The following is a 15,498-nucleotide window of genomic DNA, read 5'->3' as shown; positions in this document are numbered from 1 at the left end:
TGGCCTCTGTGAGTGACAGGTGAGAGTTTCTTCACTCACCTTCTTGTTTCGGTTGACGCTCAGGAAATAGACGCTCTCCGCTCCGACAAACGGCGGCCCCCAGGCTCTCGTGTCGTCACCTGCACCTGTTCCACAAAACAGCTCCCATGATGCTTTGCTCTCACTCTGACATGCATGATGCGCATGATGAACAGAGGCAGGGTAAAGTGAGGGGCACAGACGCTCACCTGGTTTCTCCACTTTGATGACCTCAGCTCCCAGATCTCCCAGGATCATGGTGGAGAAGGGACCGGCCAGGACTCTGCAATCAGTCACACGCCTCTATTTAATACAAGAGCAACATAAAACACAGACCTGAACAGACCTGCAGGCGGGCTCTACCTCGTCATGTCCAACACTCTGACGCCCTCCAGTGGTCGAAGGGTTTCTCCTGAGGAAGAAATGACATGAGTGAAGAAGAGTTCAAAGGAACACAGAAACAAAAGAGAAGGATTCAAAGATTATACTGTCTGACTGTGGAGGCTAAATTAAAGTCATTTATGCAAACTGTCATATGGAATAACACACCACAGTTCTTTTATGATAGACTCAAATACTCTGGTTTTAATTAAAGGTATACGACACGTCATGTGAGCACTGGTTATCTGCTAACACCGAGTCCTAGAACTAACTGTATGATGAAGTCTGTACTTTTTAGAGGTTCCTCACTCCCCACCAACATGAGAGCAAAAACAGACGAAATTATAATTCACTTTTTCTAATTGTTTTTTAAAGAAAGTGTAAAATTCAGGAAGAAATAAAACAATACAGAAAACAAAAAAATGTCACATCAAAAGTATTAATAAGGCCCAAGACAAAAGACAGACATAGTGATGCCAAACAAACAGAAATAAATAAATAAATAAACAACAAAAAGAATTACTCACAGGGAAAACACAGAGCTCAGTGCACCACTCACACTCCCATCACACTCATAAACAAAGGTAGTTATTCTATATTGTATTGTATCCATAAAGGGGCTCCATGTGTCCAAAAACATCTCCTGTCTGTTATTCACCTTAAAGAGGAATTCTTCATAGGGAGATATTTTCACTCATTTCTCCCAGCCGTTCATTAAAAGAGATGTTACCTTTAGTTTTCCAGTGTCTGAGCAGGATCCTACATCCTGTGGTCAGAGCCGTGACAGTCTAACCCCCCCCCCCACCTTAAATTCAAAGTGTAGGGCTCAACAGTACTTTCAGTACAGAGATGATGATGTCATCACTGTTTTGAAAGGCTTTGTTTTATTATTTTTTGGTGCCACGTGTTTGTGACAATGTTGTTTTTGTTTCCATTATTTTGTAGTTAGATACTTTGTTTATTTTTCATTTTCATTCTTGATTTTTATAACTGGCTGCATCTTTGTTTTATGGATAATGTGTGATTTTAACCCTCTGTAAGCCCTAGGAAAAAGTAACGTTGAAGGTCTTAAGGCGATCAAAAATGAGCATTGCTTTAAACTGATATAAATATGTCATATATTGATGGATCATTCCAATTTTTTTTTTAAATCTTTTAATTAACTTCAGTATTAATGTGACATACTGAATGTTCACTAATATTATAATTAACCCTTTAGTTACGACGTGTTGAGGAGCCAGAGAGAGGAATTTAGGGGAAGAAAAAAACACCAAAAATGGATCAGCTCCTGCATAATATAATGAAAACTGGAATTCTTTTTTTGAGTCAACACATTTTGACATATGTTGATGACTTACAACAACACTTTTTTTATCACTGCATTATTTTTCATGTAATGTCCCATGTTTAAAAAAGTTACGTTGAAGGTCTTAAGGCGATCAAAAATGGGCATTGCTTTAAACTGATATAAATATGTCATATATTGATGGATCGTTCCAATTTTTTTTTAATCTTTAAATTAACTTCAGTGTTAATGATACATACTAAACATTCACTAATATTATAATTAACCCTTTAGTTACCACGTGTTACAGTGCCAGAGAGGGGAATTTAGGGGATGAAAAAACACTAAATTATTATCTCCTGTATAATACAATGAAAACTGGAAAAAAAAATTGGGGTCAACACATTTTAACATATGTTGATGACTCACAACAACACTAATTAAATGACTGCATTATTTTTTTTGCAAAGTCATGTTTTATCAAAAGGTCACAATTTTGGCCTCAAATTGACCAAAAGTGGGCAGTCTAAACTGTTATAAATATGCCATACAATAATATATTTTTTCAAATTTTGAAAAAAAATCTTTCAATGGAAGTCATTCATCACTATCAATTGAAACAAATTTTATTTTCAAAAGTTTAACCCTTCATATGCCAGTCTGTGACTGATCCTTTGTTATGAAAAAACCCATGAAAAGCGAATGAGCTTTCTCTATAGGTTTTGGCTATAATTTGATCCCCCCTACACACACACACACACATTACTGTCACCATGCACATATACATACATCAATCTTGAGGATCAATATCAACACACAGAGACCTTCCTTGGTTGAATCTAATTTCAAAATTGCATGGAAGGCTCCAAAATGTAAAACTATAGCAAAAATTCCCAAAAAGAGCCAAAAAAATGATAATCAAAACCTACATGAAGTTTGGCCCACAGTGGAAACATGAAAAGTGGTTCATTCAGCTGAAAACCCTGAACATCATAGATTTTGAAGGCAAACCTACAATGTCAAAGCTGTTTTGAAAAAAAATATGATTTTTTCCTGCAGAATAATGGCATTCAAACTTTGAGTGTTTTATGCTTTTAGGTGGGGATTTAATCAGGGCATTTTTCCCATAAGGAATTCATTACTCCAATTTTGGCTACAGATATTCCCACACACACAAATAATTTCACTAAACACACACATACACCACTTCCAGACATCTCAAGGTATGCAGTGAACTCAAAAAAGTCTGAACCCATTTGCCCTTTGGTACTCTAGAGCAGGATTTGTGCCCCTAGTGGACAAAGGGAGAGTAGCATGAATTTGGCAAAGGGATGAAAACTAAGAAAATGGCGCGATCTGGTGTTCTATGGTAAAAATCAAAATTTTAGGTCCCTGTGGTTTGGTTCACAACAATGAGTAACTCAGAACCTTTTTTTCTGATGTAGTAATTCCAGGATCAAAAAACGTGGTTTGAATGGGTTTCAATGGCTGCCATTTTTGGCTTAAGAGCACGAACGTTGGTAAAATGAGTACACTGGAGGACATTACACTTACCAAATCATATATGTAAAAAATTTGTAAATTGACTCAAATAACTCCACTGTCTTTAATATCATGCCCCAAGCTTAGAAAAAAACACCAAAACACAACAGGCGAATATTGCGAATGACCAAAAATGGGCTAAGGCTTACAGAGGGTTAAATCATTGATTTTCTTGTTTTTGTTTTGTTGTGTGGACCCCAGGAAGACTAGCAACCACACTGTGGAAGCTAATGGGGATCCTAAGACATTAACATTGAATCAGCCTTCTACCTCTGTGGGTATCATGTCTGTGAAATGTGATGAGAGTGATGTAAATCTGTGCAGCGCTGACTTTAAGTGAAAGTGTATTTCAGCGGTGACACATCAGAGTGGGTCAATCATAAATCACTGTATAATAAATGATTAACTATAAAAGTCTACGACAGCAAAACTGAGACTCTGTGTTTTTATTCTCTAACACTCTGTGTCTGATTTAGTTGTTGTCACTGTCAAACGTCTGAAGTGTACCTCTGTGCTTTTGAATGACTTTAGGTCATTGTTGGACATGTGCAGGATTGTAACTGCTCTTCTTTCTTCTTCTTCTGTTGTTGCTCCTATTTTGTTTTGTAGTGTGTTGTAGGTCCTATGGGCTGGGCACCTTTATGGTGCACGACACGATGAATAATAAATAAACTAAACTAACATAAGGCTTCAAACGAGCACAGGTAACTCTAAGGGAGGATGTTAAAGTTATTCTCACCTGAGGAAGCTGCTTTAAAGATGATGCGTTCACGTGCTGCTACAATAATCGGAAGAACGAGATTCAACATCAGAATATTCGTGTTTTCAATCACAAAGCAGCTCGGAAAGTTACAGCAAAGGTTGAAAAACTCAAACTCTGTGTAAACCCAGCGGACTGAATCAAAAGTTAACTTTAAACTCTGCATTATTTCACGAACTGGACTTTTATTTCCCGACATTGTACTCCCAACAGCATTTAAAGTTAAAATAATCTTACTCCCACGTAGAGTGACTCACATCAGCACTTTAATAAACCATGATTTAATCTCCTTACTCTGATCTGAAGCTCTATATGAACACAAACACACGCCTCTGATATGTGTGCGCGGATATCCGAGCAGCACCTGAACGCACCTTACTCTAAGTGAACGCATTCAACAGGAAGGCTAACGTTAGCATGCTAACTCCAGTAAGGTACCTGTCTGCAGGTGAGACAGCCTCCAGCTGACAGGACCTCTCCCCGGGTCAGTCCTCGGGGTCTGTGGGGGGACAGGGACCCGACAGAGAGCAGGTAGACCGGCTCTCAGGACCCTAACAGGACCAGACATCTTTACACTGCTAGCATCAAGTTTTAACAAGACTTCCGGGAGGGGCTTTCAAAATAAAGGGGAAGAGGACTTTAAGAAGATACAAGTGATATCACTGCATTAAACACAGACATGACTCTGTAGTGGAAGTCACTGCATTAAACACAGACATGACTCTGTAGTGGAAGTCACTGCATTAAACACAGACATGACTCTGTAGTGGAAGTCACTGCATTAAACACAGACATGACTCTGTAATGGAAGTCACTGCATTAAAAACAGACATGACTCTGTAGTGGAAGTCACTGCATTAAACACAGACATGACTCTGTAATGGAAGTCACTGCATTAAACACAGACATGACTCTGTAGTGGAAGTCACTGCATTATAAACACAGACATGACTCTGTAGTGGAAGTCACTGCATTAAACGCAGACATGACTCTGTAGTGGAAGTCACTGCATTAAACACAGACATGACTCTGTAGTGGAAGTCACTGCATTAATAACAGACATGACTCTGTAGTGGAAGTCACTGCATTAAACACAGACATGACACTGTAGTGGAAGTCACTGCATTAAACACAGACATGACTCTGTAGTGGAAGTCACTGCATTAAACACAGACATGACTCTGTAGTGGAAGTCACTGCATTAAACGCAGACATGACTCTGTAGTGGAAGTCACTGCATTAAACACAGACATGACTCTGTAGTGGAAGTCACTGCATTAATAACAGACATGACTCTGTAGTGGAAGTCACTGCATTAAACACAGACATGACACTGTAGTGGAAGTCACTGCATTAAACACAGACATGACTCTGTAGTGGAAGTCACTGCATTAAACGCAGACATGACTCTGTAGTGGAAGTCACTGCATTAATAACAGACATGACTCTGTAGTGGAAGTCACTGCATTAAAAACAGACATGACTCTGTAGTGGGAGTCACTGCATTAATAACAGACATGACTCTGTAGTGGAAGTCACTGCATTAAACACAGACATGACTGTAGTGGAAGTCACTGCATTAAACACAGACATGACTCTGTAGTGGAAGTCACTGCATTAAACACAGACATGACTCTGTAGTGGAAGTCACTGCATTAAACACAGACATGACTCTGTAGTGGAAGTCACTGCATTAAAAACAAACATGACTCTGTAGTGGAAGTCACTGCATTAAACACAGACATGACTCTGTAGTGGAAGTCACTGCATTAAACACAGACATGACTCTGTAGTGGAAGTCACTGCATTAAACACAGACATGACTCTGTAGTGGAAGTCACTGCATTAAACACAGACATGACTCTGTAGTGGAAGTCACTGCATTAAACACAGACATGACTCTGTAGTGGAAGTCACTGCATTAAACACAGACATGACTCTGTAGTGGAAGTCACTGCATTAAACACAGACATGACTCTGTAGTGGAAGTCACTGCATTAAACACAGACATGACTCTGTAGTGGAAGTCACTGCATTAAAAACAGACATGACTCTGTAGTGGAAGTCACTGCATTAAACACAGACATGACTCTGTAGTGGAAGTCACTGCATTAAAAACAGACATGACTCTGTAGTGGAAGTCACTGCATTAAACACAGACATGACTCTGTAGTGGAAGTCACTGCATTAAACACAGACATGACTCTGTAGTGGAAGTCACTCCATTATAAACAGACATGACTCTGTAGTGGAAGTCACTGCATGAAACACAGACATGACTCTGTAGTGGAAGTCACTGCATTAAAAACAGACATGACTCTGTAGTGGAAGTCACTGCATTAAAAACAGACATGACTCTGTAGTGGAAGTCACTGCATTAAACACAGACATGACTCTGTAGTGGAAGTCACTGCATTAAACACAGACATGACTCTGTAGTGGAAGTCACTGCATTAAATACAGACATGACTCTGTAGTGGAAGTCACTGCATTATAAACACAGACATGACTGTAGTGGAAGTCACTGCATTAAAAACAGACATGACTCTGTAGTGGAAGTCACTGCATTATAAACAGACATGACTCTGTAGTGGAAGTCACTGCATGAAACACAGACATGACTCTGTAGTGGAAGTCACTGCATTAAAAACAGACATGACTCTGTAGTGGAAGTCACTGCATTAAACACAGACATGACTCTGTAGTGGAAGTCACTGCATTAAACACAGACATGACTCTGTAGTGGAAGTCACTGCATTAAATACAGACATGACTCTGTAGTGGAAGTCACTGCATTATAAACACAGACATGACTCTGTAGTGGAAGTCACTGCATTATAAACAGACATGACTCTTTAGTGGAAGTCTTTTATTAATAATAATAATAATAGGAAACGCTGTCATGATATCTTAATGAGGAAACACTGGAGGTAAAATAGGATTTGAAAACTCAAGACAGGAAATGAAACTCACCAAAATAAAATACATTATTAAGATAAAGAAACTCTAAAATATTAAACCAGTAAAAGAAGCTACGATGCTACACTTAAAGTAAATTCAGCACAATAAAATATTAAAATGCTGAGAGGTCATCTGTTAAAATCAGAAGATGATAAGATCTAATAAACAACTAAATAAATAATGAAATAATTCAAAATAAATAAAAAAATACAAATATATAAAAATAACAGAAAACATAATAGATGTGTTTTTAATCATTTAAAATAAGACACTTTAAATTTACTACAGTTTGAGTTAGATAATAAATAAAGTGAAATGGAATAAGACTCGAGACTACAAAGGTCGGTCTGGAGTTTGCTTAGAATGTCATTGGATGTTATAAAAAATATTTCTACTTTTTTATTATTTTTAAAATTCAAACTTATAGTCAGGGCGGCTTTAAATACTGGCTAAATCATGTATTAGGATCTCCTCCATGGAGATGTTGACATTTGTCCTCCTCGTCCAGCTCTCCTTCTTCTCTCTGACTTTAAACATAAACAAGTCAAATGTTTCATCTCTGAACATCTCTACCTCTTATATATTATATTAAACAGTGAAGTTAAAGCTGTGAATGATTACAGGATGACTTAAGACACAAACAGGGTTAAAGGAGGCGCAGAGCTCTGTGTAAAATCATTTGACAGTATTTATTGTTTATTCCATATACAAAAAGATACAATGTAATAACCCTTCTTTTTCTACAGTGATCTCTTTTCTTTTCTCAGTAACAACTTGCTGTGTGTGTGTGTGTGTGTGTGTGTGTGTGTGTGTGTGTGTGTGTGTGTGTGTGTGTGTGTGTGTGTGTGTGTGTGTGTGTGTGTACTGGACCTACATTCATTCAGACAGTAATGATCCTGGCACTGGGTGGAGAGGAAGATAGAGATAGAAAGAAACACGACACACACACAGAAAGACACACACACACACACACACACACACACACACACACACACACAGACACACACACACACACACACACACACACAGACACACAAGCAGTTTTTCTCTACAAACCACCAAACTTTAAAAAATCCTAATAAGGGGTTTCATCTGGACAGTAAATCAAACATCTATGTTACAGTGATCATTGCTTTGAAAATGAAAATAAAAAAATAAAATCACCCACTGAACCTTTAAACGGCATCACGACAGGATGGACAGCACCTGGGGCTTTTATTTTCTTAAATGTCACCACTTCCTGTCTGTGTCACGTACATATAGAGTATTTATATATTTTCAAAGGCTGAATGAAAAACAGCTCCGCCCACATTTCTCTAAACAGCTCAGTTTTTTTACAGTCATGAACACGCCCCCGCTCGCACGCGCTCACACGGTCCGCCCACTCACACGCGCCCGCTCGCACGCCCCCGCTTGCACGCGCCCGCCCGCTCGCGCCCACCCCCCTCACACGCGCCCGCCCGCTCACTCGCGCCCACCCCCTCACACGCCCCCGCCCGCTCGCACGCGCCCGCCCGCTCACACGCCCTCTCACACACGTACACATTCTCCTTCTTTCAGAGTCGACCGTTAAATTGGACGACTCTGAGCTATGACACGATTTATACTTTACACCATCACCATCATCATCATCATCATCATCATCATCATCATCACCACCATCATCATCATCATCATCTTCATCATCATCATCATCATCATCATCATCATCATCATCATCATCACCATCATCACCGTCGGAGAAGGATGGGGATCCATAAAGATGGCCGCCTCAGTTTGACGTTTGTCAACAGGAGTTTCGTTTAATTCAGTGAAACTGTTGGTGTGGATTTTGGCGCCCCCCTGTGGACAAATTCTGTAGTCCCTTTGAGAGCTCTGGTTTTTCTTGGATCCTCAAATAAAAGCATGACTCATGGACACCTGATCCTGGATTTCTAAAAGTGGGATTATCTAACCCGCGTCATCCTAATCCAGATTAGTTAACGTGAACAGCTTTGACCGTATTCTTCAGGAACCATTAATTATCTTTGAACTGCAGCAACAAAAACCTGTTTCTCTGAAGGGAGCCGAAGTGATGAAATTAAATCTGAGATTATTTTGAGGCTTAAATTAGAAGAGTGTTGGATTAACCTGAGTTAACTTAATCCAGAAACATTCAGGTTTACAAACAAGGTTACTTGACACCTCTGGTAATGTGTAGTCTGACTGTTCTGGTGGATCTGGTCTGCAGGATCCTGGGTCAGGCGTCGCTGGAAGTAAACAGTGACTGAGCTGAAGGAGAAACTTCTTCTTTAACATCAGTGATGATTTAAAAAGTTAAGAAGTGGTTTATATGGAGTTTAATCATTTCAGAGTTCCCCCGTCATATAGGGATAAAAAGAAGGAGAGGTTAGCGCTGTGCATTGTGGGAAACAGTGCGTGACACCCGGGTAGTTTTGGCAGACTGCAGGTTTTGCTCTTGTTCACATACTGAATGTAATCTGAATCAGTCGCACTGATAGTTCAGTAGGAGGTTTCAAAAACAGCCTCGGACCCGCTGAGCACCTGGGACAAAGAGGAGGCGGCCATCTTTACTCACACACCTGCAGTATCAGGCCGAAGCTTTAAAAACATCTTCATGAACGAACCGTCCCGCAGAGTCTCCGTCTTTAACTTTGACAAAGAGTTCTCCGTGTTCACGAGGAAACCGCCGCGCACGCTTCTGGATCTCTCCTCACGAGCATCGCTCTGAGTCAGCTTCTGAACGCCGTGAGAGTTTTTGAGTCCTCCTGCTCTGTAGCATCAAGACTGAAGGTCTCCATGAAGACCCGACACCTGGCTGTGAGACGGTACCTGAGTCTGTTCCTCTATCTGTGATGTTAGCTTAATATGCTAACCACAATGCTAAAACCATGATGTCATCTTACTGCGTGAACCAGCCGAAGCTGAAGCTTCATCTCTCTGAACGCTCGCTGATGAAAACATGAACAGGTTTGTTTTATTTCAGCGTTGATGTCAGGTGGACATAAAAACCAAGGAGCCACAGAGTCCCCTGAGGTTCAGGACCAGGACCAGACTCTGTCCAGGAAGCAGATCGTGGAGCAGCAGGACTCGGGCGACGACAGTGCCGCCATGACGGTTGATTTCCATCCCACATGAAACGGTGTTAGCCGCGTTAGCCGAGGTCAAGCTACTCACATGGCGGCCATTTTTAATCACGCGTCAGGATCAGAATAGGAGGCTCAAATGCTGTGCTAATGTAGAGCAGTGTGTTTAAAGGTAGCATTAGCATCCTGTCTGTGAGTCAAGTTAAATGCTACTACGCTACAGCTAACATTAGCTTTAGCTGTGACTCTGTCCCGTGTATCCTTGTCAGACAGTATGCTAACAAGAATGGGTTGAATGCTAACGCAACATTAGCTTGGTTATCTATTGTTTACAGCCCGGAGTTTCTCTACGTCGCTAACGAACAAGTTAGCTTGTTAGTTTAACCACTGCAGAGAAACAGGAAACAGCATCTGAGCGTCCGTCCTGAGCGCCGCGGGCTAACTCTTCTTACTCTCCAAAGTTCTTATGAAGCTAGCTTTAATTCTTCAGACGTTTTGCTGTACAGGTGTGATATGTTAGCTAACTCAGAGCTAACGGAACAAGCTAGCTCTGAGCGTTGAGCGTGTACTGTCGTTAACGCAGGGTGAAAAATGACCTGCTTTTATTTTGAAAATACACAACAGAATGTCACATTAAGTTATGAGGCGGAGTATCTGCTGGTTTGGCACTTGGGTTAGCTAAAAATAAGCACGATAGCATTGTTAGCATTGTCTTCATTGCTCCCCATGATCCACTGGTTACGCTGTGGGATGCTAATAATGCTAACAGTACTGCTGATCTCTAAATGCTGGATGTGGAGGCGTGGCCCTCGACAGCTTCTGGTTTGATTTTGGTTTTTGACCCATGCACGTGAAAATGAGCTCGTGTTTCCCCGAACCTGACCGGATATATTGCCCGAGTTTTCCTGCTGCCGCGCTCCTAACACACCTGTTTCTGCCCGTGTGGCTTAAATGAGGTAATATGTTCCTGAAAACACCTGGAAACACCTGGATCTGAGAGAGTCTGCGTCCTGACAGGGACCCGGCAGCTCAGCATCATCTGAGAGGGTATTTGTGACGACGAGATCACACCTGGGTACAGGATCAAAACACGTCTGGAACACAGCTGCTCGTATCTGAACCCTCAAACCGCTGTCCCCGATGAGAGCGGGGCGTTTAGTGAGCCCCGTGTTCACCTCCTCTCACCTGGACCCGGTGCTCCACACGTGCTTTGATCCAGATACCCTCAGGAGGATCTCAGGGAGCTTTTACATTCGCTGGAAGGAGAGGAGGGAAGTGAAGAAGGAAGCTCCAGAGATGAAGTCAAATAAAGGCACAACACCAACGACATCCGAAAACTTCAGTCACACAGAGAGAGAGAAGAAGAAGAAGAAGGAGAAGAAGAAGGAGAAGAAGGTGTGAGGGATCAACAAAACCAAAACTAGGGGAGGAGGGAGGAGATAAGGAAAGGAGGAACTTTACCCCTGAACTACGTGCGTTTTGACCGGAGGAACCAGGGTCTGAATTCAGTTCAGGGGTAGATAATCTCCCCCCTGAAAAGCCCCTGCTAGGGGGGGTAGTACTTCTCAAAGGTCCCGGGACTTTTGGTTGAACGTGTCAGTGTTTGTGGAGTTTACACAGCTGTTGAAACACAGAGGGAGTTCCTGGGAACACTATCTTAGTCTTTATTAAGATTTCAAAATATTATTTCATACTTTTTTTCCTCCATACGTCACTGGCCTGATTTACACAATCTACTTGTGGACTCAAAACGCAGACAACAAAGGGGGCACAGGAACCTTTCAGTTCAGGGGGAAGTAGTTCTGGGGGCTAAAAGACCCCGGGATGCACCTTTACAGGAAGAGGAGGAGTCAGGAAGTAAGAATGAAACTGGAAGACGAGAGAGAGAGAGAGAGAGAGAGAGAGAGAGAGAGGAGGAGACGAAAGTAGACGAATCAGGAGGTTAAGGCTGTAAAAGGCAGCGAGAAGAGATGTGAGGAAGGAAAGGAGAGAGGAGAGGTAGCAGAGCAAAGGAAAGGAGATGAGGGAAGGATGGTAGAAGTAGTCCAGCTCAGTCCAGGTGCTTTTATGAAATCGGCAGTTCAATTCAGTCTAAAAAAAACACTTTATTCACTATTTACAACACGGAGGATTCGAGTCTCGCTGTAACCTGGGAGCTTTTATCTTCAATCAGTTTGTAGATTTATGTAAAAAATAAAAGTGAAATAAAAACAGAATCAAAAATATCATGTGACTACAAGTCGCCAAAGAAACGAAGAACATAGAAACAGAACACGTAGAAAAGTCTTCTGAGGTATTTCTGGTGTTTGAGGTGATCTGTGGTTTATGAGCAGTATTGAGTTTTTTTTTTTTTTGTCTTTCTTTCTTTTTTTCTAATCCTTTATCTCTATCCATTCCTGCAGCCGGAACGCCCTACGCTCCTCGAACGCCTCGCCGGGCTTCACTGACTTCGTACAGAGACAGAGAGTTGCATGTGTTCAATGCACCGGAAGTCAAATGAACATTAAGAAAGGAATATACAGAAATCTTTGAATCATCATCATCATCATCATCATCATCATCATCATCATCATCATCATCATCATCATCACGGTCAGCAGCAGCAGCAGCATCAGAGACATTCACTGTTAACACGTATGGCATCACAGAGGAACAAAACAACAAACTGACGTACTTTAAAAACACACATCGCTCCGTTCTTCACGGCTTATTGTTCGGAGCGGCACACTTTACAAAGATGAGTTTCTGAGCTGGACTCGTGGTTTGGTCCTGGTTGAAAGAAAAACAAGAGAGCGACAGTACGAGAGGTAAATGAGGAGGGGGGCGTGTGACCTCTGACCTCTGACCTCTGACCTCTGCGTGCTCTCACTGTAACAGAGCCGAACGAGAGATTTCAAAAGCTCAAATCTGAGCTGCAGCTTCAGAGACCTGTTGGAGATCTGTGGAGGTGTTTAAAGGTCACAGCGTGGTGGAGGTCAAAGGTCACGGCCTGGTGGAGGTCAAAGGTCACGGCCTGGTGGAGGTCAAAGGTCACAGCTCCGTCATTTACCTCCTCTTAAACAACCAGACTGAAACCGTGAACAATCAGCACAGACTTCAAAAAGAAACATGAGCCACAGCGTGTGACTGTTCACATTTTATCACACACACTCTCACACACTCACTCTCACACACACTCACTCTCACACACACTCACTCTCACACACACTCACACACACACACACTCACTCTCACACACACTCACACCGACCTGAAAGCATAAACCGCTCTATGCATCGAGGTCTTGCACCGTTTGAAGGGTAACCTGTGTTCCCCCTTGTTTGGGCACCTTGCAAAATTTACATGTTCAGGATAGCCAATAGGCTTTAAGCACCCTCAGAGAAGCCCCTCCCATACGCCAGTGGCCCCGCCCCTCTCAGATTCGAACATGTGGAAACCTGTGGCCGACACGGGGGCTCATCGAATCCCCTCCCCAGACCCCCTCCAGCCCCTGTAGACCTGGTTACCTGAGAAGTTTTATTCCCGAGCCAACCAAAATGCTGAGGTTGAGCGCAGACGGCCAATCAAATCTCTGCGTGCGCAACGTTCTCCTGCTGGTTCCTGAACTACCGTCAGAGAGAGAGGAGAAACCTTCAAACTCACACCGTCCCGTCTCCTGTCTCCCGTCCCCACCTCTGACCTCACTTCCTGTTTCGTATCTGTATGGATGCAACCCGTTGGATCCGAAGGTTTGTGGTGTGTGAGTAGTAGCGTGTGGTCTCAGGAGGATCCTCGAAAACAAAGAGTCCAAGGTAGAAAAGAAAGTCTGAAGGTTTTGCTGTCGGCGCGTAACAGTCATCGTGTCCCGACACGGTTTGCAGCATCCAAGTTAAAAAAACGTCCCGGCCGGAGGCTGACGCTAACGGTAGCTGGTTGCTAGCTGATGCAAAGCTAGCAGGTAGAAAAGTCCAGATTTGGAGGAGTAGAAGAAGAAGAAGACAGCAGATGAAAAAATGCACAAAAAAAGGTTTAAAAAATGAGCGCAATAATGAAAGTCATCGCTGAGGTACCTGGAGATCAAAGCATTCACTGAGTCGGGACCTGAATGCGGTTCAGGGTCGGGTTTTCCTCTTAGAAACACTCAAACACCTGCTTTAAAAAAAACACACCATGACTCGAGGACAAGCTGAGGAACGAAGACGTGTGCTGGTAAGATCTGTCCCAGAGGACGAGGAGACCACCCCCAAACCAAGAGCTCAGGAAGTCCAGAGAGGTCACATAGCAGCTGCTCCACGCCGTGATCCTGGTTCAGGTTTTTAAATCCACTGAGAAAAGATGGTGTGTGTGTGTGTGTGTGTGTGTGTGTGTGTGTGTGTGTGTGTGTGTGTGTGTGTGTTCGGTTGAATTCACAGGAAGAAGGAGAACCGAACTTGAGGAGGATCTCCGGTAACGTCAGGCCTGCAAATAAAGTTTTTCGTTTGTCTTGTTTTGGGACTCGCTCCTCATATACTGGACTCTTTGGGCGGTAGGTCTACGTTGGTAACCATGGGAACAGGGGGCAGGGTGGAGACCAGCAGGGCGTGGTGGTTGTGGTCAGAGGTAGGCGGGGCGATGGTGGCGTTGAGCCGGCGGACCTGCGAGATCCTCTCCTCCACGCAGCCGGCCGACAATCGAGCCTCGGCGTCGTGGTCCCAGCACTCCTCCACGGTCTCACAGATCTGAGCCAGACCCTGCAGAGACAACCACGGGACCATGTTCAAGGACAGGTGTGTGTGTGTCTGTGTGTGTGTGTGTACGTGTGTACGTGTGTGTGTGTGTGTGTGTGTGTGTGTGTGTGTGTGTGTGTGTGTGTGAACGTGTGTGTGTGTGTGTGTGTGTGTGTGTACAAACACTCACGCTGTGTTTGAGCCAGAGCTCTTTGAAGACCGGTCTCAGCTTCTTGTGGACAACGACGTCCTGCAGGTCCTCCAGGGACGGGTGCTGACCGGCCTCCTCCTCAAACGGCAGCATGTACTCATCCACCGGACCTGTCACACACACACACACACACACACACACACACACACACACACACACACACACACACACACACACAGTGTCAAAATACAATCCATCAATCTTTAAAGCACCAACAAGAGTTCTCCTCAGACTCTTCTCAAACAGAGCCGGTCTAGACCGTCCTCTATGTTCTATTATTAACAAAGACCCAACATCAAGACCGGATCAGATCCAGTCCCATCTTACAGACAGGGACTGACCGGTCTGTTAACGGGACAGGAACAGAGACTTGATAAAGTGGATCTGCTCTGTTGTCCAAATACGGTCCCTTCTGGTTTCAGTCATGACCAAAACTCAGGACTGGAGGCCAAAGTGCCAGTGTGTGTGTGTCCATGTGTGTGTGTGTGTTTGTGTGTGTGTGTGTGTGTGTGTGTGTGTGTGTTTTACCATCTACAGCCTTGCAGCGGGACACCAGCTCCCACAGGACC

General features: G+C 43.1%; 2 protein-coding genes across 2 annotated transcripts; both read right to left on the bottom strand.

Annotated features, from left to right (window-relative positions):
* Positions 1–39: 39 nt before the first annotated feature.
* On the bottom strand, positions 40–4,595 carry LOC117809697 (succinate--hydroxymethylglutarate CoA-transferase-like; the record flags this gene model as incomplete). Its single annotated transcript, XM_034679165.1, has 5 exons — positions 4,425–4,595; positions 3,966–4,004; positions 382–430; positions 228–301; positions 40–125 (listed from the first exon to the last, which is right to left on the bottom strand). Coding segments are annotated over exons 1-5 (378 nt in total), but the record flags the coding sequence as incomplete, so codon positions are not given.
* A 7,488-nt stretch (positions 4,596–12,083) lies between these two features.
* LOC117809695 (activin receptor type-2B-like) lies at positions 12,084–15,492 on the bottom strand. The gene is made up of 3 exons (XM_034679162.1): positions 15,458–15,492; positions 14,909–15,039; positions 12,084–14,742 (listed from the first exon to the last, which is right to left on the bottom strand). The coding sequence occupies exons 2-3, from the start codon at positions 15,020–15,022 to the stop codon at positions 14,515–14,517; spliced, it is 342 nt and encodes a 113-aa protein (XP_034535053.1). The 5' UTR covers positions 15,023–15,039; positions 15,458–15,492; the 3' UTR covers positions 12,084–14,514.
* Between the last annotated feature and the right edge of the window lie 6 nt (positions 15,493–15,498).

This window comes from Notolabrus celidotus, unplaced genomic scaffold (genome assembly GCF_009762535.1).
Source record: "Notolabrus celidotus isolate fNotCel1 unplaced genomic scaffold, fNotCel1.pri scaffold_357_arrow_ctg1, whole genome shotgun sequence".
Lineage (NCBI taxonomy): Eukaryota > Metazoa > Chordata > Actinopteri > Labriformes > Labridae > Notolabrus > Notolabrus celidotus.
Note: the sequence above shows the minus strand (reverse complement) of the source record. Positions and strands in the feature narration are given on the sequence as shown.